Consider the following 19,705-nt stretch of genomic DNA (forward strand, 5'->3'; position numbering starts at 1 on the left):
GTGCTTGTAGAAAACGAGTGGGTTTTCTCTCTGTTAGCGGTGTGTTCTGCTGCTCATGAATAAGACCTTTAGACAACAGTCACATACATAGGTGTTGTGCTGATGTCTAAGAGGATCATTAAAGAGGGAAAGGCAGAGAGGAAGATGGCCTTAAGGAGACTAAACACGCACACATGCAGATGCAATAACATAAATATACAGATGTGCAAATGTACTGTGTCCTGGCTAGCCTGAGGGCAGCGGTTTAGTCATTTCACTGGTGCCTAGTTGATGTGAGGAGTGTTAGAGGGGCACAGTGTCTCCTTTATGTTTCAGAACAGAGGGGAAAATCAAACCCTGGAGATGGTTAGAGGGCGTGAAGCACAGAGAAAAAGCCTGGAGAGAAGACAGAGCAGTGAGAGAGAGAAAAGATGCATCAGATAAAATACAAGCAGGACAAAGAGAGAAAGGAAACATAGGAGACATTTTGTAACAGGCGATTCTCTAATGAGAGATATAACTGTGCTGAGTCCTATCAATGTGGGACAACCTTCAAATTGCAATATATGTGCTGGCCTTTTCAAGCAGGATCCCTGTGAGAGACAGGGAGGGTTTTGTAACTGATGTATTTTTTAGTATACATGATAAAATGTGCCAAACATTGGGTGACAGCTCCTATGACAGCTTAGCCATAAAATGTGTTTGTATGCTTCAACTAAAGTGAACTGTCAGCATAGAGAGGAGGACATAAAAGCAGGACATGGAGGGTGACAAAAAATGAACAAAAACAGAGATCCTTTTTTGGGCTGTTTCAAAAGTCCAGTAAAAGAAAGAAAGAAAACACAAAACAGGGATCTGAAACAAGCAAGACGAGTGAACCAGAAAATATGAGCACGGTTAATGGACAAAGGAGAAAGGGTATATGGCAGATGCACTAGCGTCGAAAAGCGCTTTCCTACTCAACTGAGCACTAAAAGTGCTTTCTTTCTAGAAGTCTCATTCACTCATGCACAAAAACCTTCATACAGACCTATGCCTAAGCATTTTCTAATATTCACATGCACACTAATACTGGAGTGGTTGCATCGGAGGCAACTCTGGGCAACTCAACTCTACTGTATCCATGGACCAAGGATACTTTATCATGTGGTCCACAGGAGCTGGGGATCAATCTACTGAACATCTGATTTGCAGATGACCCGCTTTACTATCTGAGCAACAGCCAGGAATACATATAGGGTAGACACAGGGAATTAAGAAGTGAACAAACCCAAATAAAAGTCCAATAGATCCACAAGAAAAAGTGGTTATCAAAATAAAACAGGAAGTGAAACCAACACAAAAACAAGACAGAGGTTTGGAATTGTAGGGAAACACTGAGGATAATATCATCATAAGCATTACAAATGCATGTTAAATGGTCAAGTAGTGTCTTAAAACCCTAACCCTATACCTAATAGCTGTATTAGGAATACACAAAAAAATCTGCAACTTCCTGTTTAATACTCAGTCTTGAGTCTGGTCTTGAGTTCCCACTGTTTGTCTTTATATTTGCCACTATTTAGTTTGTCCAATTGAGTACCACTTCATGAATGTGTCCAAGGATAGACTGTGTGAAAATGTGCACCACTGCACAAGCATGTAGAATTTACTAGGAATGGTGAGGACATGTCCAAATCAATAACTCGTATTACATCTGGTGGTAAGAAGTTGACAATCTCTGTTAACTAGATGATTTGCCAAAGTTCTTAAATTTCTTTAACTTAAAAACCAAACTGGAAAAAGTTATGTATTTATTTTCTCAAGAGTTGTCTCTTCTGAAATACAGAAAGGTCACTCTATCCAATGACAGTCCATAAGAATACCAATAGGCTTGTTTGCAGATTTAGCAGAGGGCACCTAATCACCCCAATTGGTTCATTCATTCCTGTAAGGTTTAGAGATGATTTTAGGATTCTGCTGAATATTTTTAAAACATATCTGGGTCTGGCCCCGAGCTACATAGCAGAAATGTGGAACCCATATGAGCACATTTGCAGCCTCAGTTCCTCAGCTGGAATCCTTTTGGCTTTTAGAAAGTCATTGCCTAATTTTAAAGGTGACCGTGCTTTTGCCATTAGAGCCCGCAAGCCAGAAAGAAACTGGCTGAGCAGATCAGGCTCACTGAAGTTTGTTTTCTCTTTATTATCTTTCAGTTGTCCGGTATGTTTGCTTTGTTATCTCCTCTAATGCGACCAATCGAAATCTACAGTGTGGAACCAAAAAGTGGCATGACTATGACCACGAAAATTTTAAAAACATACTGGATTTAATTTTGAACAACGTCACGTCCTTGTTGAACTCTTAACAGCTTCCAGTGAAGCTCCTAATTTTAAACCATTCCCTTGTAAACGTTTCAAATGTTTATCCACCACTTTATTTAATCATTAGTTATTATTAATCACTGTTTCTCTTACACAGAGCATCTTTTTTTATATGATTAGATGAGGTCAAGAGAGTATGAAGTAACCCAAATAATGCAGTGCAGGTAAAACACGTCCAACATCGCAGCTTCTGCATTATTGCATATTCAATACAAACAAACAATTGGTGGATGAATCGAGCTTCAAATATAGCTCTAATAAAGTAGCAAATAATGACTCTTTATAAACCCATCACATAGTGTGCAAGGCTTCAGAGCAAAGCCCAATTGGCCTTTTCTGAGCCTCTTGGATAAGGACACACTGAGACACATACAAACATATTTCAGCTGGTAATCAGTTGGTCCTGCATCTAACAGAGCATGCTCAGAGGTCGTGTTGTGTTCTCAGTGAGCTGGCCTCACGTTGACACTGATGGCAGTGAATCTTTGCTTGTTCAAAAACAACCCGGCCCTTTGTCCTCACAGGACCTGAGGACAAATAAAGACACCCACTTTGAGAGATGAGAGGAGTTCTCCACACACTAACCAGCACATGCCGAACGCTCTCGTAAAAAAACGGACACCGCTGAAAGGAAGGATTCAGATGCTCTTTGCTTTAAATGCTGTAAATCTGTTTATTGGGACATGAGTCACAGTTAGACAAGGAGGGTGAGAACCTCTTACTAATAGCCTATAAGAGACAATAAAACACGAGCTTGAGGGTAAAAGGCTATAAAGAAGTATTTATGTAGACTACTTAAGATAAGAGGCAGTTGAGTTGGAGCTTGACAAAATAGCATCTAATTTGCATATTTAAACTAATAACCAGGATAATTGAAAGCATTTTAAATAATATTAATCAATAGGAAAGTTTTTTGATGTTACCTATCAAACCTTTGGGTTTTTTTTAAACCGCTAAATTATTTTTACAAAAGTACAAATGTATAGAGTGCAGAGAGATCTGTTTATACAGCACTTAGAGCCTGAGTTGTAAGAATATGAAAACAACTGTGCAGAAAATGTACTATTTTCATCTACTCCTGGTGATCTCCGTTTGGTTATTTTATCCTGTTTACTTGTTGCATCCCCTGATTTATGCAATATTTTTCACTTGACATTATTTATAATTTATAAAGCGCTGTGAGTGCTGAGATAGAGTAGAAAAGCGCTATATAAGAACCAGTCCATTTACCATTACTTGTGAGATTGTGATATTACTTAAACAAGTAATTTCATTGTTTCCCTAATTATTCAAAGGTAGAGTTAACAAGTCATGCCACTTATTATTTTATTTATTATCACCACCCAAGCTCTGCCACCTCCTAACTGTTAGTTTCTTCCCTCAACCTCAATCTGTGTGAGTCCTGGTAGTGGTACCGTGGGGTAAACTGTGAAAGCAAGCCAAGCAAGCACAACATTCATCTAAGTCAATTTGGGAATGAGCAGGAGTGTGTTCTTTGTGGTATCTAACCAACTGTGATCAGGGGACTGCATATGCGAAAACCCTCCTCACATGGCCATTAGAAAATAAGCTGGCAACCTCCTGACAGCAAGAACAAGAACTCTTTTATTTATTATGTTTGGCTCAACATGAGAAGGTCACAAAGAGACAGAACGGAGTGTTCAATGACTTAAAAGTGATAAAGCCTAACATGTGTGATACAGTGTAGAAATATTCCCTTTGTATATGTTTTTCCTGTAATGGGTTTAAATGGTCTTTTATGGTTCATTGTTTTTTAATGGCTAATTTAACTTCTGCCCAAGAGCTGGGAAAGGAAGGGAAGTCTAAAGTCCAGTCACGGTAAAAAAACAAAACAAAAAAAACCCAAAACAAACAAATGATCTTTTCTTCTGCCAGTTTGAACAAAAACAAAGCCAAAATGCAACATTAGTGTGTAAAAAACACAATTCATGAGTCTTTTTCAGTCATTCTGTTCTAGATTTACAGCTGTTTTCAAACTCATTAACTGTGGCAAGACCAAAATTGGGCTAAGCTTTGGCTGTTAAACACACGGCCTCACATTTGACCCTAGAACACTTTGGTATACCAAGCAGTTCATGGTCGACTCAGTGACTGCAAGATGTCCAAGTTCTGTAGCTGCAAAAGAAACCCAAATCATCAGCCCTCCACCACCGTGCTTGACAGATGGTATGAGGTGCTTGTGCTGATATGCTATGTCTAGTTTTCACAAAACGTGCCACTGTGCATTGTGGCCAAATATCCACTTTGGCCTCGTCTGTCCAAAGTAAATTGTTCTACAAGTTTTGTGTTTTTATTCAAATGTAACACTTTTTTAGAGGCTTTCTCTCTGCAACCTTTCCAAACAAGAATTTTGTCATGAACTTTAACATTCAGCATACCAACTAAGGATATGTGAAAGTGAGTGTATTTTCTATTTACCACGGTCCCTCTAACATCTTAAAAATTGAGACTTATCCAATAATTGTCAGTTACTCTCATGTTCACTTCACACAGAGTATCACTGAATCAATATTTAACCAGATCAGGTTTTTTTTTTTTAGAAATGAATAAAGAAGTGGAGGAGTGACATAACATGTTTATACTTGTTAAAGAGAAAAAGCAAAAACAGTCGGTGCAAATGCGCTGATATCAGCATAGGATGGAGGGTTTGGGTGGGAGCGACACACAGATGCACATAACTGATAAGTAGCTACTTAAACAGACAAATTAAAAAAAAATAATAGGTTCAACCACTAAAACTGGAGCACAAGCTTCTCACACGGTCTGTGCCTTACAGCAAGTCACATTACTTACCATATAATTACATGTAATTAGATGAAAATGCTCCGAAAGCCACAAACACCATAAACAAGGTCAAGAGTCATGTTGAGTGACTCGTATAAGTGGAAGTAAGGCCTAGTATGTCTATCAACAAAAACATGTCAATCAAAGCAGCCACACCTTCAACTTTATCCTTTAACAAAATCCAAACGGCTGAGCCACAAAAAAATTATGAAAGGGGTACAATGTCAGAACTAAATACTTTTTAACACTCTACATTTGTACATTTTAATGTGCGAGTCAATGTGGAACAACTTGCTTTAGGTCTCATGTGGCCACTCCAGGAACTCTGGGAATTTTTCTATCTCAGATTTTTAGTACTTTTTGTTGGCCCATGGTGGCACATGGCAAGACTGGTATCAAAAGGTGTCATACAGACAGTGGTTTTAAAAGACTACTAGCAACATCTTTATCTCATCTTTACCCTCGACCCATCAGGATGGTGTTTAAATGTGACACAATTTAACTTAAAATATAGAACTACTGATCTTATAGTTCAAACTGATACTAAAATACTTTGTTTTGGATACTAAATTACTTTATTATTTGTAAACGTTTGTGGCAGTTCTCAACAAATTTCACAGGTGAAAGTTTGAGACTCATGGAACCATTTTTTGGAGTTTGTGTGCAGACTCTTAGCTGTCTGATAGTATGACAGGAATATAACTGTTGGGGACATATATTAAATGAAATACCTTCATGTCAGATATTGATAACTTGCACAGTTAGAGGGGAAATTGTTTAAACAGGCCAGATAAAGCTTTGATGGTGAACTTCTGTAGGAATCCTAATAAATGTATTTTTTATTGTGAGACATAAATTACCACAAAACCACAGTGTGAACAGTTCACTCCTGTGAACTGATTTTTACCACGTTTCTTTCATTAATGCTGGTGCACTTTGATGAAAAACATGAACATCCTGCCTATCTTCCCTCACTCCCTCCTCTAAATAAAAAGAGGAGGGGTTGGGGGTTGCGTGGTGTGGAGGAGGGGGGGGGGGCAGGGATCAACCCTGCAGACTCTTGAGACTGTGTACACCCAGACTCAGCAGCCAGTACTGGAGAGGAGAGCACCAGTAGAACTGCGGACTGGAGCCACTGAGTCACACAACTGTAAGTTTTTTCATTAACTTTGGCCCCAGTGACAGAGAGGACTGCTGCTGTTGGAGATGACTGAACTGTCACTGTTGGAACAATATTCCTCTGCTTTAGGAAATGTTCTCTGTTCTGAGAGCCTGAGAGTTACTGAGGAACTTTAAACTAAGAGGCGCAGATATCGGAGAATTCCCACTTCAGAGTTTGGTAAGTAAGAACTTTAACAAGAGCAACTGGAGAGCATTAACTGACTCATTTAGGGACTGTGTTAAATTAACTGTTTAATCGATAAAAAGGGAGAAACCTACAGCCTTAGTGTATTTATGTCTTCTTTCACTCATCCGTTGTTAATTGAATATTCTAACAGTTGTATTTTCCTTGTTCAGGGTAGGAATTCTAAAAACAGCCTTGTAATTTACCCCTGAACATTTAGTACAACAACGCACAAACCTCCACAAGAAGTGAAACTAACCTAAAGGCATTTTTGAATCTACTGGGACTTTGACATCCTTCTACATTAGATACAAAGGAAAGCTGAAATAAAAACACTCTGCCTTATTCTCTCTCTCAAAAAAAAAATGGAAATAAAAATGATCCTTTAGCCAAAGTTAAAGTTTCAACACCTTCGAATTCCTCAACTAATAGCTGACTATAATACTACTATGACAATACTAAGAGGTGGTTACCAAAATGTGGTGTGGCCCCACTGGTAGGGTGCAGAGCCCCTGAAGTTGGGGTGCCAGATGAAAAATATGAAGTAAAAATGATTTGAATTATTAATTCATTAAGGGGTTTTTTTAGGGGGAATTTAAAACACACATACACACATTTTTTAAAATTAATTTCTGATCAAAGAAAAACTTGAGGGGTGTGGAGTACAAACTGTTTTCAGCTTCTGAATGCCAGAAAAAGTCTAAGAACTGCTGCTGTAGTTCAACACCAGGCCTGTTCACAGTATTTCTAATCTATGTTCCAGGAGCTCTAAAGAAGATCAGCTGCAGGCCGTTTGTTGGATAACAGCCACAGTCAAAATCAAAGGATGAGGACTCATCTCCTCTGCTTGGAGTTACTCGCTTTGGCAGTCCACATACTTGTGGCCAGTGGACAGCTGGAGCCAAAGAAACAAGTGCCCCAGGAGCCTCTCACCGTTACCCAGAAACTAGGGCTCGTGGAACGAGATGTGCAGGGTGCGGTGCGGCCCAACAGCACCATGCCCCACCGCCGCCTGCCACCCATGTGCACCGGACCCACAGAAATCCGAGACACTTTCAAGTACATCAACACAGTGGTGTCCTGCCTGGTTTTCGTTGTCGGTATTATTGGGAATTCCACTCTTCTGAGGATCATCTATAAGAATAAGTGTATGCATAACGGGCCAAATATACTGATCGGCAGCCTGGCACTTGGAGACCTGCTGCATATCATCATCGCCATTCCCATTAATGTTTATAAGGTGAGAAAAACTGCAGAATAGCATAGGAACAGTACTTAAGTCATAGGAAAGCATGAGCTGCTTAATATTCTTTTTACTTAACTGTAACTTTGTGAGGTCATGCACAAATATTTAGCTGCATCCCAGACAAGTACTCAAATATTCCAATTAAATTCATGAGCACACATACACACACATGCTTGTAAAAGCAGGCTTCCACATAATTTTCAAAATGTTATTACCTTACTGGATTCTGAGCCCCTCCATATCCCCTTATGTCTCTGGTATGTTTTAATCTGTTGGGCTCCTTTTGTGTGAGTGAGTGAGAGAGACAGAACCAAGAGCGTCTGTATATTTGGGTAAGGGGGCAAGCATGTTAAAACAACAGGTCACAGCCGCATACCATAGCAAAGACAGGACAGACGGGGTGGTACGGAGAGAAACATGTCCACATCTGATTTTAATAGGTTTTCAATCACATTCCAGACACCCATCCAAAGACAGCATGAAAGGTTCCATATCTTTCATGCTTAGCAGAGTTTTCTTCTTCTCTGCAAGTGTTCTCACTAGGTCACAGTGCCTGGAGTTTAAACCGAGGCCAACAGGACTCGTGGTTTTAAGGAAAAGACCAAAATGTTAAACCTGGCAAGAAAAGAACGATAAGTTCAGGTTCACACATGCCTGGCCTGCACTGGATGCCTGAGGCTGAGTAAAAATGGGGGATAGTAAATTTGCTTCCTTTCCTACCATGGTTTAAGTCTGTCATCAACTCTTTCTCTCTCTATACAGCTCCTGGCGGAGGATTGGCCATTCGGGGTGACTCTGTGCAAGCTGGTGCCATTTGTGCAGAAATCCTCAGTGGGGATTACAGTGCTGAGTCTGTGTGCGTTGAGTATTGACAGGTAAGCATGAAGCCATGGCAAATGAACAACAATCTTTGCTTGTTTGTTTTTTTTCAATGCTGCAACTGCAATTAAAAAGCAGTGACTTTGTATCCTCAATTTTGCTCTTGTTCCCACTGGCTGCTGTCAACTTTGATGAATTAGTAAACTGACATTTTGTTAATGCCATCATTGAACGGTGAACATAAAAAGGCTGCAAATAAACCAAAACAAAAAAAAGTGTATGAAAGACACCTTGGTGATAAATCCACAATTTTTCTTTTAAATTGCAAAAGCGAAAGAATTAAAACAGTAACTTATGTCACACTGTATCGTAGTCACCATGGCGATGGTTTCTTGACTACTGTTTGGAAGCCTCGGGTTTAGCATTTTTGCCATTACAAGTAAGCAAGTTAATTTGAGCAAGCTGCAAACATATTTGTGTGTCATACAGATACAGACAGTGCTAAGCACAGACCTAATGGGTAGATCACCTAACTACACAGGAAGCCACTGTATTTCTGTTAAAAATGCCAACACTAAAAACGTGGTTGAGAGACCCAGTTTAGTGGTGGACCTACCTGAGGTAAGGCTAACAGGTAGCAAGTGGCTCTAGCTGCATGAGTCATGCACTTCTAATGCAAAACTTTAAGAATAAATACATTTTAAACAGATGAGTAATATATATATTTTATAATTGCTTTATTGTACAATGTAGTCACCATGTAAATATACCAGTGATAGCCATCTTATGAGCTGCCTCTCAATAAAAATGCGACTAAGTACATTAACTAACTAACTCCACATGTCACACATCTTCCAGGTATCGTGCCGTGGCCTCATGGAGCCGTATCAAAGGGATCGGAGTTCCAAAATGGATGGCTATCGAAATAGCGCTCATCTGGATAATATCCATCATCCTGGCTGTGCCAGAGGCGATAGCCTTCGACATGATCACCATGAACTACAAAGGAGAACATTTGAGGATCTGCTTGCTGCACCCCGTGCAGAAAACCGAATTCATGAGGGTGAGCTGTAACACACCGACTTTTAAAGGCCTGGGGTTCGCTGTGCAGAAAAATAGTATGTGTTGACATAGCTGTATGTCGTATAACACATACTTATATGGACAGACGCAGAGGTGAATGTGTACATGTGTGTGCATACGCTTATACGTACACTTAAAACCACAAGCACTCGTAATCAGACTGTGACAGCTTCCCCGCTAGATCGGGGTTAGGAAGAGTTCCCAGAAATGAAACACTGTCAAAAAGGAAAAAAGTCATGGATCATAAGAATTAGAACATCCCCCTCTTGCGTGACAGAAAACACTACAGCGGTTGATTATGTGTAGCGTAATAGCTAATGGATTAATATAATGTATTTGCCATTACATTCGTCTATCTTCATGTAAAAAGAATGATACATTTACTCCCACTGGGGCCTTATGATAAACTGATTTGTAAAAGCATGTCAACAGCAACTTGAAACACACCCTAGAGTCAACCAGGTCAGACCGTGGTTACACACCATTAAACTCCATCTGCTTCTGACATACTTCACCTTTAACTAAAGATTTCCAGCACAGATGTTTGTGCCTAATCCAGTGAAGTCCTGCTATGTTCTCTGTGCAGTTTTATAAATCAGCAAAGGACTGGTGGCTGTTCAGTGTGTATTTCTGCCTGCCGTTGGCCTGCACTGCCATTTTCTACACCCTGATGACCTGTGAGATGCTGAGGAAGAAGAATGGCGTGCAGATTGCGCTCAGCGACCATTTAAAACAGGTAAGATGGTGAAAACTCACTTTATTAGGCCTGTTTGTCGTTGACTGCTGACGACAGATTTAGTTGAGTTAAAGTGATATTTTTCCTAATGTAATAGGATGACAAACAGACAATGCTATTAAAGTAATGTTCTGCACTGTTTTCTCCCTAATTTGAAACTCCCATTTCCTACTGAATTCAATTTGATTCGTGATAACAAATGTTTTACATTTTGAGGGGAAAACATGTTTCCAATGATGCCTAATTCCTTTAAGGCTTAAGTTTCACCACAGCTACTTCAGTGCCAAACTGTAATTTATGTGTTTTTGTGTGTGTTCAGCGGAGGGAGGTGGCGAAGACAGTGTTTTGCCTCGTTTTAGTCTTTGCTCTGTGCTGGCTGCCTCTCCACCTCAGCCGTATCCTGAAGCTCACCATCTATGACGAAAAAGATCCAAACCGGTGTGAATTGCTCAGGTATGGAGGGGAAGTCATGATAATTTCGTAGATAAAAACTTGCCCCAAAGACAGTGTGAAGTGGAAGACTAATATGCCACTGTGACATATTTTAGTTTCTTTTTGGTGTTGGACTACATTGGCATCAACATGGCATCTGTCAACTCCTGTATCAACCCCATCGCCCTCTACATGGTCAGCAAGCGCTTCAAGAACTGCTTCAGGGTAAAGTGTAACTCACTCAAAAAAGGCTTTACTTTATGGGTATTGTGCAAATGTATTTTGTTTATTGGTGTTAAACTGCATCCACACAGGAAGTGATTCACATTGACTTCCGAAATGTGAAGTGACGAAAGGCAAAAAAGATTCTGGTACCTCAAAGTAGGCAGGTCCCGAAATAAAATATTCTCAACATAGAGACAAGCAACTGAAGCAACTACCAATGAGTGTGCAGAGCCCCTTTTCCAATAGTACCTACTCAGATGGACTCAACTTGGATCACCTGGTTTTCCATTACAATCTAGTACCATGGTTATCATTATAGCAACGCGGCCGAGCCTCCCATAACACGAACGCTACAACAAAGGCGGACACCGAGGCAACAATATACCTGCTGCTCGATCTGTGGCTTTTTGTCAGACTCGTGGGAGTTGCTTTTTGTAATCAATTCCCTCGATGTCGGATATCAAAAATGGCAGTTTTGATTTCGGTGAACGAGACTCTCTCAGAACTGACCAGTCATTCGGTGGCATGCAGTCTGACAATGTCACATTTTAGTACCTGGTCAGATCGCTTTGAACTCCATCTGAGCAGGTACCATTTTAGTACCTGATACCAGGTACTATCACTTAATGGAAAACCAGTGATACCAGTGATCACTACATCATAGCCAATCAACCATCAGCTCGAAAGCAATGCACAATGAACTAATCGCTCCCCGTGTGGACACAGGTTTTTGTCTTTACAACACAAAATTAAGCCATCTGTTAGGCTACGTTCACACTGCAGGCGAAAGCGCATCAAATCCGACTTTTTTTTTTACCCTATACCCATATCCGATCATGGTATGACAGTGTGAACGGCACAAATCCGATATTTTCAAATCCGATCTGGGTCACTTTCGTATGTGGTACTGAATCCGATACATATCCGATGTTTTAGAAAACAACTGCTGTTTGAATGGTCAGGTCGCATTAAATCCGTCTTTTATGTCACTGACACAAGACAGACGCCAATTATCAGCTCCAGAGAAGCGCCTAAGAAGACATCACGAACGCTTCCTGGCCATCCAGTGTAGATGTTAGTGAAACTGTTGGGAAGACAACGTTGGAGAAACGTGAACATTTTATTTGTACTGTATAATCTGCAGATTCTGACAGAAATCTGCAACTATCCTTTGAAGCACCGCTCCTCTCTAAAACAGCAATAAGGATAATTATTAGGTTATTTACATTATTATGTAAATAACAAAATAACTTAAAGCAAAAATTGGGAAACGTGAAGTCCGAAGTCTTTATATTAAGGGCCATCAGTCAAACAATACTGTTTGGTCTGGGTCTAAACAGAGCGCGTTGTGTGTGACATCTTCTTTTGCGCATGCGGGCCGCTTTGAGCGTTCACACTAGAGCGCGTTTGCTGTCGCATTTTATTTGTAGTGTGAACAAGCAGACAAAAAAATCGGATTTGATCAAAAAATCGGAATTGAGCATTAAGACCTGCAGTGTGAACGTAGCCTTAGTTAAGTGATGACATATCAACCCCTAGGCTGATTTATAGTCATTTTTGGCCTCTTCTTACTGCCATATGATGCTGTTTGTCTCAGCCCACCAGATATCCTCAGTATGAACTTTTACTGAAAATAGTTTAATCTTCATGCTACATCTTTACGGTAGTATGGAGATGAAAGAGCATTTAGTGATTTTAACTCTCAGTGACGCCTCAGTGTTTGGTCCCAGAAATTTTTCTCAACTTTTACTAACTTGGACTATTTCTAGACAAGGCTTAAATTTCTGTGCTAAGCTAACTAGCTGCTGGCTTTAGCTCTACCACAAAGAAAGTAGTAGTGATACAACAAAAAGAGAATAAGCTTATTTCTTACAGTGATGAAATATTTCTAAGGCTGCAACAAAAAAAAAAGGCTGTAAGAATCAGTCACTATTTTGTCAAAGTGCGAACAGTGTTCACACTCTTCCTCTTTTCTCGCAGCCTAAGCCTCACAGTTTCTTTTCTTCTTTAGTCCTGTCTGTGCTCCTGGTGCGTAACGACAGAGATGTTAATGGACGAAAAGCAGTCGTGCATGAAGCTTAAAGTCAGCGACCGAGGCTCCGAACAGAGCAACTCTCGCATGACCAACAAGTCCTCGACAGCCTGAGGAGAGGCCCAGAAGTGAGAAACAACCAAAAAACATCGAAGTATGCCTGCGTAAATGAGGACAGGGACCCATTTGTTTTTATCTACAGCATAATATGAAGTGTCCTTAAACTCTTAAGATCTATTACATACCGCCGGAAATCAGCTCTCACTGCAACTCAATCCAACCTGAAACTCTTAGCACTTATCATGGAGTGCCACACTCATTCTGTCCAAGAATGTCAGCATGCCTCCAAAGCTGCACTCTTGGATAGGAAGTATCAAATTTATACAGGCATGAATAACATTAAAAATGGAGAATTGAACAGGAGTAAAGTTCAACTATGTTGTGTAAAATTGGGGGTTAAGGGTTGATAAGCTAAGACAGCTTGCCAGGCTTGCAGCCTGGATAGTGTATGCATTGTGTAGTGTATGCATCTTGTAAAACAGCCATTTGGGGATTTTGCATGTTTTTTCTGTAAAAATGAATGTACATGAGCATTTTACATGCTTTTGCATACTTGTTAATGCTTTGAAATGTATTTTCTTTGTGTATTCTCACTAGCAACAAAACTACTGACGCTGTGTGACTTCAGCTGTGATACCGTCAGCTATTGTATCATATTGTTCCATACTTGGCCTGTTCCTGAGGCTTTATGCATTTTGTCATTATATTAGTGCCTGATTATCTTAATTTGACTCCTTACCTTTGATGTAGGGTTTCTTTTTTCAATAAATATAACACATAAAATCATGACTATATTACAAAAAGAAAACAGTAAATTATTTTTATATTAATTTTTAAAGATTTCTTTTTAGGTCTGCCTGCTGTTGGCTTAAGTGTATGGTGTATTCTGTGTGTGTGGGAGTGTGTGTGTGCTAGTGTGTGTGGGAGGGTGTTTGAGCATGTGGCCTCGATTTAAGTGTGACAGCAGGCAGCATCATGTGATGGTGAGTGCCAACACAGAACATTACTGTGATCTCTCTGTTTTTCTCCCCACTTCTTTGCCCCAAACACACACATACAAACACACACATACAAACACACACACACATTTCTGACCTGGGAATGTTGCTTGAGGCTAAACCAGTGTCACGCATGTCACATTAGCTGTCAAAGAAGCTCTCTGTCCTCTGATCTCTCACCACCCTTTCTCTGTTTCATTTCTTTATCCACTCTCCTTGCCATCACTGTCTTTTTTATGTCTGTTTTTCTCTTCTTTTTTACTACTTCTTTGTCCTCTCCCATACTTTTTACTTCCTTATCTCTGCACATTCCTGTTTTGTCTCTCTGCCATAACCTTTCTGCCTTTGTTCCTCCAGCAAGTCTTCAAACAATCCAGTGTGGTTTGACATCAAATCAAACCCACCACTCCTGTAACTAGCCCTAACTGAACATAATCACATTCAGTACATTCCTCTCTGAATTACTTTTTTATCTGTTTCAAACAGAGGGTAAACTGATTTATCTGGTTTAGGATAATGCTGGCCCTCTTACTGGTGTGATTGATCACCTCCTAGATCAGTGGTACATAAATAATACATAAATAAATAATTAAATAATCTGCTACACAACTTGGATAACAGAGCGAATTTTGTTCAGTGAGCTACTTATCCAATATTCTATAATTAAAGCACAAAAGTACTGTTTAAAATCAACTCATTTATTGACCCAGGCAAGTTTATTTTGGTAGTTCAAGAAGCTGTAAGAAAAGCTGTAAATGTAGATTTATGTGTCAAATTAGAAGTAGTCTGGTACTGCCCAGTGGTAAAAGAATCCTTTCCACACCTCAAGCTCACATTATTGTTCTTTTGTTTTTTACATTTGTACAAAAAGGGTTCTAAAAAGGTGTAGCTTTACAAAAGCCTATATGAATATTCCCTGGTGAGCTATAGCTTAATGTAATGTATTGCTTTTCTTTTTTAGCTGGTTGGCTTTTTACAAATGCTTCCAGCTTCTGGGGGTGGATGGGGGGATGAAGCTACTATGGAAGTGCCATAAATATAGTTCTAATACTCCTTACCTTGTACCATAACGTCTTATGTGTGTGTGTATATATATATATATATATATATATATATGTATATATATATATATATATATATATATATATATATATACATATATATATATACAGATATTACAGATAGGTAAATTTTTTTAACTGGGGCCCTAAGTTATATGTAATATAAGACCTGGCTATTTTAAAGGACTAACAGGTATAACTTTTTATAGGTTTTCCAAAATAACACACTAAGGAGATGACCATTTAGTTTTTTAACTTTCTCCAGTAATTTACCCAGAAACTTTTTGATTTAAGCCTGTTGTGCTCTAACCAAAATTAGCATTTTATTTAAAATACCTCGCTAACCAAGCTGCTAGCCAGCAATAGCATTAGCTGATAATTTCCCACCATTTGCTCATCCAAATAAACATCAAGGAGGGGACAGTCAAAATAACAAACCTGACACACTCTACAACCAATCCAGTCTTTAAGTGATGACGTATGAACTCTGCTTCCAGGTCCAAACTACTCTACCTTTATTAAGGTGTTGTGTTTTTAACATGTTTTAATGCATTGTATCTTGTTCTATTTAATCCGAACACGCTCTTAAAAAAAAGGCAGTGATCACTGTCAGCTCTTTCAGTTTTTATTATCACTATTCATTTTACCTTACGATGTAACTACAGTCCAGCCCATGCAGCAGTAAATTAATGACTAACCTTGTATTGTGGATGGTTTATCTCAGTTCATCTCCTGACTGACGTTTGATCTGTTTACAGCATCCTAAAATGCAACTGCATTTGTCCCTAACCCTCATGTTAACTTTTATCGAGTGGAAAAAAAACGTTCATCCTCCAGCTTCACTGTGCTAATGTGTTTTATTATGCTAACCATAGCTGTGTAGCTAGCCACCACATAGCACATCATCATAGCCCAACATCAGTAACCCCACAAATGTCACTGCTATTTAGTTTCTTGTCTTTACTTATGTTGGAAGTGATAGCAGAGCAGTACATTTTAATTTTTTCAGAAATCCCTGAGTCAGAACATGGTATATCATCTTTAGGTAGAAACTAGCGAGCTAACTTCTTGCTAACTTCTAACTCCATTAGATTTCATAAATTCTGTTTTCGTGGATGGCATCCTGGTAGAGCAGCAACCCTGATCATTTTATTAATGATAAAATAATTTAGACAGTTTGTGATGCCACAGTGTTCGTTTGACTTTGGGACCTGAAGCGAAGTTTGGACCCGGAAACGGCTAATGACGTTAGACTTAAAGATGACATCATTAGCCGTAGATGGATGATGTCACGGGGACTACATCCATCTTTTCTAAACAGTATGGCTTTAAGGTGTATCAGGATTTATCATGTTCTTCACTCTAAATGTGTGCATAATTTGCAATAAGAATTGCAACTGTAAAGTAAGAATTGGGGTTATTTTCTTTGTACACTGAGTAGCGTCAACTGGCTATGAGAAAGACTGCTTTAAAATAGTGGTTTTACTTTTCAGATCCAGAGGTTTTATAATATTCTATCTATACAGGTTGATCAGACAACATAAATGTGGTTGTGTTTGTTTGTAAGACAGATTGTTTTAAACCATTAGATGAGGCCAAGGTGGTTGTTCCTCCGTGCAAATTCTTAAACGTCTTTATTCTCAAGAAAGACAGCTTCTTGAAATACGTTCACACATATACAGAGTAAATGTGGACACCAAATAATCATAATCAAACCTACAATACCAGTGCAGTTTCTCCTTTTCTCTCCACAGTCTATTGGATTGCAGACTTTATTGTTTCGAGTCTGGCTCTCAAGGGCTGGGTTGCGAATAAATCTGATCTGGTCCGTCTCTGTTCTTTTTTCCCCCCTCCAAACATTCTTTTGCATTTTTCTACCCAATTCCATTCTCCGTTGTGCATATTTACACAGCATGTTCAGCAAGACTGCGCCAGCGAACTGCATTCAGAAACAATTAGGAGCATTTATATGATCATGATGTTTTGACTTCACTTTCAAATGTTTGAGAAGAGAAGTTTTTTGGCAAATTCTGGCCTGAGATTATGGCAAACATCACTGCTTGGCACTTTTCAAGCTTTTGAACCCATATAGGCATTTTCATCCAGAGCTGTCAAACACAGCTTCTGACAGATGTCTAATAATTTAAAGGTGTATTCACACTTCTTGATGTATATGTCTTGCTGGCCTCCTTCTTAGTCATCTAAAATTTATTCAGGATTTATAGCACAGGGAGGAGAGCTTTCAGTCTGGTACAGATTCTGCAAACATTTGGGCAGAACAAAGAAAATATGCTTTTGTTGTGAGTGTGAAAACGTGTGTGCAGTTGGAGCCATGGAAGTACTTCAAGGGAAAAATGTTAAACCAAGTGCAAACCGAGACCCCCATGCTGGCTGCAAGAACATAAAACGAAGATATGTGAGTAAGCACGTGCATAAAAACAAACAAAAAAATGCTTTCTGCACTTTTTGATATCTCTTTTGGTCGCACATCACTGACTTTGCACTTCAAGGAATGGCTGATAAATGACGCAAAAACGCAACTCATCAGTCACTTTCACATGTCACACACTTGAGCACATGCATAGACAACACAAGCATGCCGAGCAACAGAAGACGCGGCAGAAGGTGAGCAGACGTGGCCAGCAGAAGGAATTCATCAGACTGACGTTCCATGGACTCTGGAGCTTTTCTTTCCTTCTATTTCCTCCTCAATTCTACATCAGGGGACATTCAAGCGTTGTGTCACAGTCTCTCACTGTTAACACACTTCCCCCCCTCTTTTTTTTTTTTTTTGCTTGTCTGACAACGTGATGGGGCTAGAGTACATGATAAAGAACGATTCATCAGTCACAGATACGCATATGGCGAGCAGGTTGGATTCCAAATGCTGGAAAAGTGAAAGTTGTCAGTGCGCAGCTCACATCAGATAAATCTGCAAATATAGTATACTGGGGTCACTGGGCTACAATTTATAAACCATAATTGAGTCTATACAGTGTGGTTAGCACTGTCACCTCACGGCAAAACGCCCCTGGGTTCAGATCTGCTGGGTTGTTTCCGTTTCAAGTTTGTAAGGTCGCCGTACATTTCTCTCCGAGTACTCCGGCTCCCTCTCAAAAACAATCGTGTTAGTTTAATTGTTTTTTCTAAATGGACCATAGATGTGAATGACTGTCTCCATTTGTTATTTAATGTTGATATGATCCACAAGAGGATCAAATAACCTTCCTTTTAAATAAAAGGAATATATGGCCTCTTATCCAGCCCTCTTAAAATGTCCATTAAACTCTAAATGAACTATTGGCAGTCTAGCTGGACTGTGGGTAATGTATACACTGCATTTTAAGAGCAATGCTTGAAATAAAACAGAGGATATCCATGTTTAGGCTGCATTCCTGCATACATGCTCATGTGTCTGTGGTTTTCTTGCTAATTTTTAGTTAAAAATGTCAACATGCTCTTTTTTTAATCAGTCGGTGTCGTGCTCGTTTAAAATCCTAAAAATCTAATGTGCATCACCCCTAAAAACAAACAAAAAAATGAAGCAAAAACAATGGAAACATTTCTTGAACCCAATATTTGAGATTCAGTGCATTAACTCAGTGACAATAACAATGACCCCCCCCCTCTCCCCGGTCTTTCACACAGATAAACACAAACCCATATTGTAATAATCAAATCGTGTGCTCTACTACTTTACAAAAACATTATGGGAGTGCACCTCGTTTTTCAGCCAAACCAGCACATTCCTCACGAAGCTGCCCGCCGTTGCAGAAGTTGGGAAACTGACTAAAGAAATAATGGAACGAAAGAGAGGCCTGATTTATTCCATCTTATCAGTCCAACCAAACCCAGCCCTGTGAAAGGTATACAATGTCCTGACATGTGAAAAAAAAAAATTAATTTAAAGAAGGCAGCTGTACTGTGTAAAATGGGGTGGGGTGGGGTGGGGGGGTCATTCTCCAATCTCGAAAGCAGTGGCACAGGCAGTGGGACTGGGTGCAGAAGGCCGCCATCCTCAAGAGAAAACACACTGCCAGCAATGGTGAGCCTCACTCACAGATTTATAGGGTACAAGCTGTCTCTGTTGCCGTTGTTGTGTATCAACAAAAAGAAAGGGAGGGAAGGAAATGAAAATGTGGATCAGGTTTTTTATTTTGAAGGCTGCTGATGCTGAGTTCAACCACTGGGGAGCGTCTGGAACTGGATAAAGTCAGAGTAGCTATAACAACCCCCTTTTTAAAAACTCTATTATTCAGACTACATTTCACTGGGATGTTATTATTAACTGCACAAAGCAACAGGTAACACTAATAATAATCTGAGGTCAAATTTAGTGATATCATCAGCACACACACATGCCCTCTGCGTCCACACAGCTGTTGCAGATTGGTTGCTTGGCTCTCTGCTGCTTTACATTGCAAATACACCCGTGTTTACATTTGCTCTGCACTGACAATGGTCACTATGGGTTACCTTGACTCACAACACAGGTAAACCAATGAGATCTCGCAGCATGGG

The 19,705-nt window shown here is 39.6% G+C and overlaps 1 protein-coding gene across 2 annotated transcripts; it reads left to right on the plus strand.

Annotated features, from left to right (window-relative positions):
• Nucleotides 1-6,194: 6,194 nt before the first annotated feature.
• LOC146498191 (endothelin receptor type B-like) lies at nucleotides 6,195-13,940 on the plus strand. Of its 2 annotated transcripts, XM_085141384.1 has the most exons (9): nucleotides 6,205-6,297; nucleotides 6,397-6,486; nucleotides 7,256-7,732; nucleotides 8,501-8,613; nucleotides 9,416-9,620; nucleotides 10,227-10,376; nucleotides 10,696-10,829; nucleotides 10,925-11,033; nucleotides 13,045-13,940. In XM_085141384.1, the coding sequence occupies exons 3-9, from the start codon at nucleotides 7,319-7,321 to the stop codon at nucleotides 13,177-13,179; spliced, it is 1,260 nt and encodes a 419-aa protein (XP_084997510.1). In that variant the 5' UTR covers nucleotides 6,205-6,297; nucleotides 6,397-6,486; nucleotides 7,256-7,318; the 3' UTR covers nucleotides 13,180-13,940. The 2 variants fall into 2 exon arrangements, with proteins under 2 accessions (XP_084997509.1, XP_084997510.1); XM_085141383.1 differs by having other exon boundaries at nucleotides 6,195-6,486.
• The last annotated feature ends 5,765 nt before the right edge of the window (nucleotides 13,941-19,705 follow it).

Source organism: Neolamprologus multifasciatus, chromosome 18 (assembly GCF_963576455.1).
Source record: "Neolamprologus multifasciatus chromosome 18, fNeoMul1.2, whole genome shotgun sequence".
Lineage (NCBI taxonomy): Eukaryota > Metazoa > Chordata > Actinopteri > Cichliformes > Cichlidae > Neolamprologus > Neolamprologus multifasciatus.

Bases quoted from the DNA above. Each gene is read 5' to 3' on its own strand.
- LOC146498191 (XM_085141383.1), top strand. From the start codon at position 7,319: ATGAGGACTCATCTCCTCTGCTTGGAGTTACTCGCTTTGGCAGTCCAC. The intron at 8,614-9,415 runs GTAAGCATGAAG...CACATCTTCCAG, and splicing joins TGTGCGTTGAGTATTGACAG to GTATCGTGCCGTGGCCTCAT. The intron at 11,034-13,044 runs GTAAAGTGTAAC...TTTCTTCTTTAG, and splicing joins GCTTCAAGAACTGCTTCAGG to TCCTGTCTGTGCTCCTGGTG.